The sequence below is a fragment of the Geotrypetes seraphini genome, chromosome 2, assembly GCF_902459505.1.
Source record: "Geotrypetes seraphini chromosome 2, aGeoSer1.1, whole genome shotgun sequence".
NCBI lineage: Eukaryota > Metazoa > Chordata > Amphibia > Gymnophiona > Dermophiidae > Geotrypetes > Geotrypetes seraphini.
In genome coordinates this window covers 509,717,285-509,730,257 of record NC_047085.1, presented here as the reverse complement: position 1 = coordinate 509,730,257, position 12,973 = coordinate 509,717,285, and the positions used below count along the sequence as shown (strand labels likewise).

The window sequence follows — 12,973 nt, the reverse complement described above, 5'->3', positions numbered from 1 at the left end:
ATAATGTCCTGAGCCAAAACTGAAGAAAAGATAAAGTCCAGCAAACCGGCAAAACGGGCATAAACAAAACATGGGAGAGAAAGTGTCCAAGAAAGTAAAAGTTCAGGATGCAGCGTTTCAAGGCACGCAGTCACTATAAACTATAAAGCCTTCTCCACTTGATTGGCAGTTTTCATGTCTGCACTGATGATTACTCCTAAATCTTGTTCTGCTGAAGTCCTAGTTAAAGTTTCTCCGTTCAAGAAGTACGTCCTGCATGGATTTCCGCTTCCGAGGTGCATGACCTTACATTTCTTAGCATTGAAGCCTAGCTGCCAGGTTGAGGACCAACTTTCCAATGTAAGCAGGTCCTGCATTTACTGGTCATAAGTACAGCAAGAGAGATACAAGATTCAAGTACACAATATGCAGAAGAGGACATGTTACATGGTGTAAACTCAGTGGAGTGCACAGAAAAATACCATTAAATCTATAGAACCTTTCTCTAAATAAGAGAACCCCTAACGGAGCAGCGCTCAGGCCATGAAATAGAAAAAAAATAAATAAAAAAGGTATTGTAAAAAGGCAATTTAGATAGGAAAAAAAAAAAATGCAAAAAGGGAGAGAAAAATCTCCAAAAATGGCCAATGGTATAGTTGGTTTCCCCGGGGTACCCCACAAACCAAACAGAGAGACAACACAAAGATTACAGGGCACAAACAAACATAGAAAACACAAAAGGCGTGGAACTTTTCATCCAGCTGGCAAGGATTCAGAGCTGAACTTAGATCTGCAGAGAAATGCACAGTTATACAAAGACAAATGTCCATCATAGCACGAATCATAATTGTGTGCACACAGTGGCAAAGTAAAGTGCTATATAACACATGGCATAATAATCACATAATCAGAAAAGGCATCTAAACGGTTACTGGAACTTCTGAAAGAGAAAACGTAAGAATGTGATCACTCTGACTCGGTGCCCTGCCTATTTCATTCATAATGTAGACAGGGACGCAACTGCTAGGGTGTGCGTCAATCTTAAAAAATAAGCAAAACTTACTAGGTAAAGTAAGATACAGTGTACAATGTTAAATATAGAGGTATACTGAAGTATGGCAATGTCAATTCAAAGGGAAAAAAGAAACATGTTAAATGTTAAGTGCAAGGTCATTTCAAGGTTACTGAAAGCATAACATTGTCCTTCTCTGGGTTAGAAAAAGGCTCATTGTAACAGGTCCAGAACAGCTCTGTAAGTATGACTGCGAAGACAAAGAAGAGACATTTTAACGTGACACCACCCCGGAGGTCACTTAGCCATGTTCCTTGCAGGCAGACCAGGAACCCTTGTCTGCCACCTGGGTCCCGCTACACTCTGAGGAGTGGGCACTGCTGCAGACTAGATGTAGCTACTTTAGTCTGCACTGTCCTTACAGAGTAACTATCCCCTTCCTCTAGAGTTTTAACTACCAAGTTTATTTTAAATGTATTTCTGTTTCCAATTGTATTTAGAATCTGATTGATAATAACACTTTATACAAACGTGCATGGGAAGAAAGAATTCATAAAGAACACCAGGATAAAGACACAATACGGGAAAGCAAGGAAGACTGTTAGCACAAAAGAATTATTCTCAATCCATCCGTTATCAATGTTATCAAGCCCATGTTTAGCAAATATTTCAATTTTCAGAAAAATATGGATACTTAACCTCTATCATTGTTAGTCTTGTACTTTAAATCCCCCAACACTGGGATACAAAGGCAGAGATGTGCCCAACACAAACCCCACATGTCTGACAAATGGTCGCTTTTTGTTTGTTTGTTTTTTCTTTTTTATTACCAGCAGACACACTTTTACAACTGCGAGAACATGTAATCTATCTGGCTCAATTCTCTTTAAATTACTCACTGCCTGTAACAAATCCACTGCACGCAGGATCAAACACTAGTTCCTTCGAGCTTGACAAAATTATATGTCTAAAATCACAGTCCTTATTCATGTTTATCAGTGCGAAACTCACATTCTTAATTCTGGCTAGATCCACATGCATTTTACCCTATTTAGCAACTTACACTACTATCCTGTCTGCAACTTTTGGCAACAATCATGCTGGCTTGCTTTACCAATCTTTCCCAGGTTTCCAACCTAAATGCTTTTTCCATCTCCCCGGGTAATTTCTCAACATCTGAGTGGAAGACTTCAGAGGGTGGTGGTCAACGGCACCCTCTCTGAGACATCGGAGGTGACTAGCGGAGTACCGCAGGGCTCAGTCCTGGGACAATCCCTTTTCAACATATTCATAAGGGACTTGACCCGAGGGCTTCAGGGTAAAGTAACACTGTTCGCCGACGACGCCAAACTATGTAATATAGTAAGTGAAAGCAATCTCAAGGATAGTATGACGCAGGATCTGATCACGTTGGAAAACTGGTCCTCGACATGGCAGCTGGGCTTCAACGCTAAGAAATGTAAGGTCATGCATCTCGGCAGCGGAAATCCATGCAGAACTTACACCTTGAATGGAGAAACACTAGCTAGAACCTCAGAAGAACGGGACTTGGGAGTAATCGTCAGTGCAGACATGAAGGCTGCCAAACAAGTGGAGCAGGCCTCATCCAAGGCAAGGCAAATGTTGGGATGTATCAATAGAGGCTTCGTCAGCCGCAAACCTGAAGTCATAATGCCGCTTTACAGAACCATGGAGAGACCTCACCTGGAGTACTGTGTGCAATTCTGGAGACCACACTACCATAAAGATGTGCTTCGAGCTGAATCGGTCCAGCGAATGGCCACTAGAATGGTCTCCGGACTCAAGAGTCTCTCATACGAAGAAAGACTGGGCAAATTACAGCTCTACACTCTTGAGGAGCGTAGAGAAAGGGGAGACATGATTGAGACATTTAAGTACATCACAGGTCGTGTCGAGGCGGAAAGCGATATATTCTTCCCCAGGTCACAAGGGGACACTCGCTCAAACTCAGGGGAGGGAAATTTAATGGTGACACCAGGAAGTATTTCTTCACAGAAAGGGTAGTAGATCACTGGAACAAACAAACTCAAGGCCACCAGCGTGCTCGACTTTAAGAATAAATGGGACATCCACGTGGGATCCCTACAGGGGTCGAGATAAGGAACTGGGTCATTAGCACTCAGACTTGATGGGGTGGGTCAGAAGAGTGGGCAGACTTGATGGGCTGTAGCCCTTTTCTGCCGTCATCTTTCTATGTTTCTATGTATGTTCATATTTACATTTCCTTACTTTAGAACGTGGTTTAATGTGTTTAAAGCTATATACGATGCGTTCAACAGAATCGCAAGATAAGCGAGTGTAGCAACAATAGGGCGCTGTGTAAAAGCGCGACTATAGGGTTATTTATTATAATAACAAAATGCTGAGCGTGCATACGCAGATCAAAGTTTCGTCGTCCGTGAAAATAAATAATCTCGCCATCCGCGCTCATAGTCAAATGCGCACAAGATGGTTTATAGTCAAATGTGTGCAGTTAATGTTTCATCGTCTATGCACCCGCATAATCTTGCCATCTGCATTCGCGCTGTCTTAGCGTAATTTTCTGCATGCATTTGTCTTGATCGCATTTGACTATGAACTGTCCTCCTTATTATACACAGGTAATCTCTTAGAAACCACCACTGTCTTCTGGCACATGATTAATACCTTCTTTTTATATCCAACAGATCATCAGATTACACCAGAAAAGAAGAGAGAAAAGAATCAAGGAGAAGATCCTGTAGAACAAGTGCAAAGACAATCAGGAAACGTCTGTGAGAATATTTCCCAGGGAATTGAGAGGATTAACACAAAGTATTGTAAGCAGGAATCAAAGGAGCATGAAGACCCTACAGGAGACTCAAGGGATGGACACCTAACAGGGAGACCCTTCCAAATTAATAGTAGTGATAAAGTGACTTCTGAAATCCACCATGGTAAAAGAAAACAAAAAACACACCACAAAGAATTTACATGCATTAAATATAAGAGGAGCTTCAACTTTACGTGCCCTAAATGTAGTAAGAGTTTTCCCTTGTTTCCAGATCTCCAAAGCCACAAAAGCAATCATAAAAATGAGAAACCAGATACATTCACTGAGTGTAATAAAAAGTCAACTGTAAAAATTCACCAACAGACCCACACAGCAGTCAAACCATTTACATGTACTGAGTGTAATAAAAGCTTCACTCAGCTTTCGAATCTAAAACGTCATCAAATGATTCACACGCGAAACAAACCATTTACATGTACTGAGTGTAATAAAAGCTTCACTCAGCTTTCATATCTAAAACGTCATCAAATGATTCACATGGGAAACAAACCATTTACATGTACTGAGTGTAATAAAAGCTACACTCAGCTTTCAAAGCTAAAACGTCATCAAATGATTCACACGGGAAACAAACCATTTACATGTACTGAGTGTAATAAAAGCTTCACTCAGCTTTCAAAGCTAAAACGTCATCAAATGATTCACACGGGAAACAAACCATTTACATGTACTGAGTGTAATAAAAGATTCACTCAGCTTTCAGGGCTAAAACTTCATCAAATGATTCACACGGGAAACAAACCATTTACATGTACCGAGTGTAATAAAAGCTTCACTCAGCTTTCAAAGCTAAAACGTCATCAATTGATTCACACGGGAAACAAGCCATTTACATGTACTGAGTGTAATAAAAGCTACACTCGGCTTTCAAAGCTAAAACGTCATCAAATGATTCACACGGGAAACAAACCATTTACATGTACTGAGTGTAATGAAAGCTTTACTCAGCTTTCAAAGCTAAAACGTCATCAAATGATTCACACGGGAAACAAACCATTTACATGTACTGAGCGTAATGAAATCTTCACTCAGCTTTCAAAGCTAAAACGTCATCAAATGATTCACACGGGAAACAAACCATTTACATGTACTGAGGGCAATGAAAGCTTCACTCAGCTTTCAAAGCTAAAACGTCATCAAATGATTCACACGGGAAACAAACCATTTACATGCATTGAGTGTAATGAAAGCTTCACTCAGCTTTCAAAGCTAAAACGTCATCAAATGATTCACACGGGAAACAAACCATTTACATGTACTGAGTGTAATGAAAGCTTCACTCTGCTTTCAAAGCTAAAACGTCATCAAATGATTCATACGGGACACAAGCCATTTACATGTACTGAGTGTAATAAAAGCTTCACTCGGCTTTCATATCTAAAACGTCATCAAATGATTCACATGGGAAACAAACCATTTACATGTACTGAGTGTAATAAAAGCTTCACTCAGCTTTCATATCTAAAACGTCATCAAATGATTCACATGGGAAACAAACCATTTACATGTACTGAGTGTAATAAAAGCTACACTCAGCTTTCAAAGCTAAAACGTCATCAAATGATTCACACGGGAAACAAACCATTTACATGTACCGAGTGTAATAAAAGCTTCACTCAGCTTTCAAAGCTAAAACGTCATCATATGATTCACACGGGAAACAAACCATTTACATGTACCGAGTGTAATAAAAGCTTCACTCAGCTTTCAGTGCTAAAACTTCATCAAATGATTCACACGGGAAACAAACCATTTACATGTACCGAGTGTAATAAAAGCTTCACTCAGCTTTCAAAGCTAAAACGTCATCAAATGATTCACACGGGAAACAAGCCATTTACATGTACTGAGTGTAATAAAAGCTTCACTCAGCTTTCATATCTAAAACGTCATCAAATGATTCACACGGGAAACAAACCATATATTCTACCCGAGAACTAAATTCTATATATAGCACCCAGAAAATTGACCCTGAAAAATCGAGCTATTCTATAAGCTTAAAGTTAGGCATGGTTTATAAAATAGTATTTACACATGGGAACTACGCCAACGAAGATGGTGTAAGTGCCTGTGACTAAATTTAAATGATGGTTAAATTTTCTAGAAAAGTAATTGAAACCCCAGGTATAGTTGATATTGAAGACTTAAGGGCTCCTCCCTTAAACTTTCTTTCTCTAATTTGCAGTCTGACATTAGTACTGAAGGCCAATATAAACAACTGGGTGTAATTCAAAAAAGTGTTCCTAAAGGGCCATAATAACAAAAATAACACATAAAGGAACAATGACTACTTCAAACGTCTTTTATCAAAAAGTGGTGCTCAGATTCCAAGATGGAGGATTGAAGAACTCAATGAGGGCAGAAGCCCTTAAGAGACTTTTATGGTATCGATCATTGCACCGAGTTGAAAAAGATGTTTCAAAGTACTAATTGACTGTAACTTGTAACGTTCAAATGTCCATAAAATGCAAAGATTAATAGTCCAATTTTTAAACGACTACGTATGTTAAAGCTTCAGTAGAGTAATAAACTTAGCTGAGATATGAAGAATGCATAGGTGTAACTGGGTCCTTAGTACTGAAGGGACACGTCTTGTAGTTTTCCATATGCTGTGTTTGAAGCTGTAAATCCAGACACTGTTTGTCTTCTCTTGCTGAAATACTGCAAGGCCATTTTATGTTTGAGAAGATGTGTGTTATCTTGTTGTGAAGTGAATTCAATTGTTTTCATAGCTGTATTTGCAAGCAGCTTTAGATAAGAGGCTCTGCTGATCAAAGCACTCTTTGGACTTCAGCCTTTAGATAGTAAAATGCTTGTTATTTCTTTAAAGTTTCATGTGACCTGTGTCCATATATGGTTTGCATTTACGTCACATGCTGACAACACTGATTCATGTAAAATGATATAAAAGAGTGGTAAAGCTGACAATAAAGTGGACATGTTTGGGAGATAATTTCTTGTCTCTAAGATACTGTCCCCAGATGCATCTGTCTTGCAAATGACAGACAGAGAGAATGTGGGGCAGTAATTGGGACCTAATTCTTTTCAAGTACTATTGTATCTAAAGCTGAGAAGTAGAGAGTGACATGGGGACGAGTACCTGCAGTTAAACACGGGGTGTGGGACAGGCACAGACTGTGTCCACATGTCATTTTCTAGGCATTAAAGCATATATAAAATGCTAGTATTAATAAGTAAACATAAGAATAGCTTTACTGGGTCAGACCAGTGGTCCATCCAACCCAGTAGCCTGTTCTGACGGTGGCAAATCCAGGTCCCTAGTACCTGGCCAAAACCCAAAGAGTAGCAACATTCCATGCTACCTATCCAGAGCAAGTAGAGGTTTCCCCCATGTTTTAATAACAGACTATGGACTTTTCCTCCAAAAATTTGTTTCAGACCTTTTTTTTTTCTACCAATAAATTTTTATGAATATATTCCAGAAATAGCAAGCATATGGTCCTCATAAGACCGCTACAACCAAGTTGAAATCAGACATCCAGCTGTTCTATCTAATACAGAGAAGCTTATCTCTGTCTACTCCATTAAGATCAATTACATGAACCAACTGAGAGCTGAATTGTCCAAACTTTTTTTGAAACCAGCTACCCTATCCGCTCTTACCACAACCTCAGGCAATGTGTTCCAGAGCTTAACTATTCACTGAGTGAAAAAATATTTCCTCCTATTGGTTTTAAAGGTATTTCCCTGCAATTTCATCAAGTGTCCCCTAGTCTTTGTAATTCATGACGAATTGAAAATCTTAACACATGTTGTACAACTGGTAACTTAATTCAGTGATTAAATAAACTGCAGAAACTGCTTTTGGATTGAAATGAACTACTGTTAAATGGCATCATTTGTGTTTTGTCTGCCTTTGATGTGCCATCGAGAGTCTTATTTGCTGATCAGATTAATACCTCCTGCAATGTCGTTCCATCACGTGCTCAGTTGCTCAGGCATCTTACTGTTACTGCAACAGACTCATAGAAACATGATGGCAGATAAAGGCCAAATGGCCCATCTAGTCTGCCCATCCGCAGTAACCTTTATCTCTCTCTCTGAGTCCCCATGTGACTATCCTACTCCTTCTTAAATTCAGACACAGTCTCTGTCTCCACCACTTCTTCCGAGAGACTGTTCCACACATCTACCACCCTGTCTGTAAAAAAAGTATTTCCTTAGCCTATCATCTCTTAACTTAATCTTATGCCCTCTCACTCCAGTGCTTCCTTTTAAATGAAAGAGACTCGACTCATGTACATTTATGCTCATGTAGGTATTTATTTAGTGAGAAAGTCTATTTAGATGGGAAATTTGTATCAACAGAAATTATAGTTCATGTAGGTATTTAAACATCTCATCTCCCCTCTCCCACCTTTCCTCTAAAGTATACAGATTGAGATCTTTTTTTTTTATAAATTCTTTATTCATTTTAAAATCAAATACTTAGTGCAAACAGCTAAACAAACAAGTAATATATCTCACTGCACTTTGATTCAATCAAATACTATACAATTATTAAATCCCATCTCCCACCCTCCCTCTCCCTCATCCCCCCTCCCCTCCTGTATATGTATACCAATCTTTCATAAACCAAAGGGAATTAATATTACCATATCATATCATAATTTGCAATATTTTGTTAATGGGTCCCATATTTCCTTAAATTTAGTATGATGACCCCTCTGTAAAGAAAAAATGTTTTCAAACTTATAATTTTTTTTTAACTTTTATTTTTGCAAAATAATATACAACAATAATACAAAAGCCAAGTATACAAAGCTTGAGAAGTGATAGCCCAGAAAATAAACCCCCTCCCGCTCCCCAACAAAGACCCCAAAACAAAGAAAAATCCAAAACAAAGAAAAACCCCATCAAGCCAGCAAATAAGAAGCAATGCAATCATCACAGAAAAATTCAAATAATACCCCAAAATATAATAGCCATCAGTATACATGATGAATGAAGTCCCTTATTATGAAGACTGTGAAGCAGGTGTCTCTCTCCATTGCAAATAAATGTCCCAGACTTTATGGAAAAACCGCAGACGTCCATTTTTTTAAAACTGTCAATTTCTCAACATAAAACAAAGTCCATCTTCCTCAGCAAGTGGGACAAGGTAGGTGCAAAATTCTTTCTCCAATGGGCTGCTTTAAGTAGTCTAGCTGTTGTTAAAAAATAATAGGCTAAAATATGTTGATCCTTAGATACATAAGATGGCTTCATATGTAATTAAGAATAATGAGCCTCAGGCGGATACAATATTCCTGTAATTAAATAATAAACATGAAGTACACGCTGCCAAAATCTTTGTATGACCGAACATTTCCACCAAACGTGAGAAAAATCTCCCACTGCATCTCTCCATCACAAAGGACTCATAGTGTTATAAATCTTATGCAAGTCTTTTTTGCTTCTTCACCGGGGCATCATGGTGGCATTGCAGTGTTGTGGTAAGTCTTCGCCGTTTGGAGTTCACGTCCTTGACAAAGCTGCGGATGGTAGATACCTCCTTTTGCGCCTGACGTTGGGAGACCGGAGTTATTTGCTGCTGGTTGTGTACAGCCCAAATTCGTCGGAATTTTCTTTTTTGCAGAAGTTGACCCAACTTTGTTCTTGTTATTCTGGGAACCTGCTGCTTCTTATGGGAGATTTTAATTTGGTCTTGGATCCCACCTCTGACAAGTCTGGCACCTTATCTGCTGCTTTGGGGGCCAGAAGTAATCTCCTCTCCAATTTTTATGATACCCTTTCTGTGGTGGACCCCTGGCGTCTTTTCCATCCTGAGATTCGGGACTATACTCATCTTTCTAGGGCCCAAAATACCTGGTATCGGATTGATTATATTTTTGTGCCTTCGGAACTGTTTCCCTCCATCGTGTCAGTGGAGATTGGCCCTTTGAATATTTTGGATCATACCCCGATATGGGTAGATGTTCATTTAGAAGCCGCATATATCCGTTCTCTCTCTTGACGCTTTCCATTCTATCTTGCACAGGATGTAGAATTTCAGACTTTTCCACAGGCCCAGTGGGATGACTATTCCACCAATAATGCCCATCATCGGGATGTTCCCGTCTTGTTCTGGGAAGCTGCCAAAACTGTGATTTGGGGCCATATTATCTCCTTCTGTGTGCTAGAAATAGACGTATCCATAGAGGAATTATCACCCTGGAACGGGCCTTAGGTGCGGCTAAGTGGTCCTTCCACTTGGCTCCTTCGGGGGAAACTCGGGAATGCTATTTGTCTACCCAAGAGGCTCTTAATTCTCTCTTCCATTTGTGCTCTCAGAAATGGGTGGCCTATCATAAACATCGCTTCCAACGATTTGGTAACAAACTGGGGCGCCTTATGGCGTGCTTAGTGGAAGCTGGGACCAGTTGGAAACCGATTTTGATGCTCCGGACCCCAGGTGGGGGAAGAGTGACTTATACGACGGACATTTCCGGGGTATTATTTGATTGCTTCCTTCAGTTGTACAGTGCTCCTGATGATGATCCCCCAGATTTATTGGCGGACTATCTACAGCCCTCGGGACTACATCGCCTATCGGAGGACGTCATGTCTTCCCTGAATTGTCCTTTCCGGGCAGTGGAACTAGAATCTGCTATTAAAGCTTTCTGCTCGGGTAAGGCCCCGGGCCCGGATGGCTTTTCTGGAGAATTCTTTCCTCCCGTCTTGTGGCCCTTTGCTAGCTTACTTTAACACTGCTATCACTCGAGGCTCCTTTTCCCGTTATGCTAATGAGGCGTTTATTACTTTATTGCTGAAACCTGGCAAAGAGGCTGATGCTCCCAGCTCTTATCGTCCTATCTCCCTGATTAACGTGGATCTTAAGCTTCTTTCCTGTATGCTGGCCGACTGTCTCGCCCCTCATCTCCCGACGCTCATCCACGAGGACCAAATAGGATTCGTCCATGGTCGCCAGTCGGTCTGCTACATGCGGAAGGTCCTCTTCGTGCTAGCTCACTGTCAATATCACTGTATTTCAGCTTTGTTTGTTAGTTTAGATGCCTCTAAGGCCTTTAATAGTGTCCATTTGTCCTTTTTGTTTCGTACCCTTGAGTATGTCGGGCTTGGATTCTTTTATCTGAGTGCAGTGCGTTCTTTATACTCTAATCCATGGGGCCTCTTTGTTGGACTCCTTTCCTATTCTTAGGGGTACTCGGCAGGGATGCTCCCTCTCACCCCTGCTTTTTCTTCTTTCTTTGGAACCTCTGCTCTGCACACTTTGTGGGTTTGAGGAGGTTCAGGGCCTTCTTGTCGCGGGGGTAGAATTGAAGACTTTAGCCTTCGCTGACGATATGTTTTTGATTTTTAGTAGGCCGGAAGATTCCTTACCAACGACGTTGGACCTTATTTCTGAATTTGGATTTTATTCTGGTCTCTCTCTTAATTTGGATAAGTCAGTCGCTTTACTCTTGAGTCTCGAGGTACGCGCGGCTTGGAGGGGTTTGTTTCCATTGGAATGGGCTGAATCCTCATTGACATATTTAGGGGTGCTTATCCCGCTTGACTTATCTCGCTTTTATTTTTTTTAATTTAAATTTTTATTTTTCAAAATAAATATGCAAAGTATACAAATAATTATTATAAATATGCAAATATACATATATGCAAATATACAAAAGATAACTTAAACATGAAACAGACTAGTTGTACGTATCACAATTAATAAGTGGGAAGATAGTATTATTTATAAGTCAATACAACCAGTGTCTCATGTCAACTAAATCTAGCAGGGCCAGTACATATAATTTCAGCTGAGAGTATACGTGAAAAGAACTGAAGAGCGTTCCCAATGAGCATCATACTGAGCATCCCAAGTGACTTAATTAACTGACAAGAAGTGACTCTAAATATATTTTATAAATATTACATTGGTATTACATTGAGATAATTTTATGTCAACGGTCCAAGTCACAATAAAGTTGAACAGGTCTCCATACTTTGAGAAAAGAACTAACAGAATGATGTTTTTCAGCTATTACACTTTCAAATTTCAATGTATTCTACCTTCGATAAGTCCTTCCAACAGTGCAAGATGTTTTTAATAGCCAAGAATAATAAGATGTTAAGTAAACGAGCATTGGGTTCGGGTATAGACTATGTGAGACCACTTTCCATGATCACATAAGTACAGTTGTAAAAACATGCTTCTTTAAACTTCGTATCATTCGTTCACTTATTTCCACTTTAAATACTGATTCGATCACTATCCTTATTCATTCTCTAGTCATTTCTCATCTAGACTATTGCAATTCATTACTAAACGGACTACCCCAAAAAGAAATCCGCCGTTTACAGATAGTACAAAATACCGCAATTAAACTCATCTACCAGACGGGAAAATTCGAACATGTTACTCCGCTCCTAAAGGAAGCACATTGGCTCCCGGTTACATACCGCATAACTTATAAAATTTTACTGCTTTCTTTTAAAATCAAACTTTCACATCTACCTTTATTCCTGGACAAATTACTAATACCCCAAAGTTCTCCCCGTACCTTACGATCTGCTGACCAAAAACTCCTCTTCATTCCCTCCATAAAAGAATCTTACTATACTAGGAAAACAAATTTTGCTATAACAGCCCCTACACTATGGAATTCTCTCCCTCAATCTCTCCGAGACGAAACTGATTTACCTAAATTTAAAACTAATCTTAAAACTTTCCTATTCAAGGATGCCTTCAATAAATCCTAATCTTTTATATCCACTTATCTACTCATCCTTTTCAAAAATATCTTTTTCATTTCAGCGCACATCATTTATACCATGCACCCTTCTCCTTCATGTTCTATCCCTTCCCTCTATCTCATTTCCTCAAATATTATGTAACTTTTTCCCTCCTTCCCAACTTTCCTCACAGTCACGTTTGTCAGTATATGTTTAATGTGTTTTTATTAATTTTTCCAATACACTATTAACCAGTTCTAACTTTCCTTCTTATTAATTTCATGGTTTTTTTTTTAAATTGTAAACCGGTCAGATATTTGTTTTATGATCGGGATATCAAAAATCAATAAACTTGAAACTTGAAACTTGATGTTGTCCAAGAATAATAATTAGAATGGTGGATATGGTGCTCCAGACTTTATCCCAATACAATTTAATATGTGAGCATTGGTATAACATGTGCGGCA

The 12,973-nt window shown here is 39.4% G+C and overlaps 1 protein-coding gene across 1 annotated transcript in view; it reads left to right on the top strand.

Moving 5' to 3' along the window:
- The window catches only part of LOC117354976 (gastrula zinc finger protein XlCGF26.1-like), a 48,927-nt gene extending 42,991 nt beyond the window's left edge, over nt 1–5,936 (top strand). Inside the window, exons 4-5 of the mRNA XM_033932933.1 lie at nt 3,679–5,040; nt 5,929–5,936. Coding sequence (XP_033788824.1) covers nt 3,679–5,040; nt 5,929–5,936 — 1,370 coding nt within the window. The remainder of the gene's footprint in view (nt 1–3,678; nt 5,041–5,928) is intronic.
- Nucleotides 5,937–12,973: the final 7,037 nt, after the last annotated feature.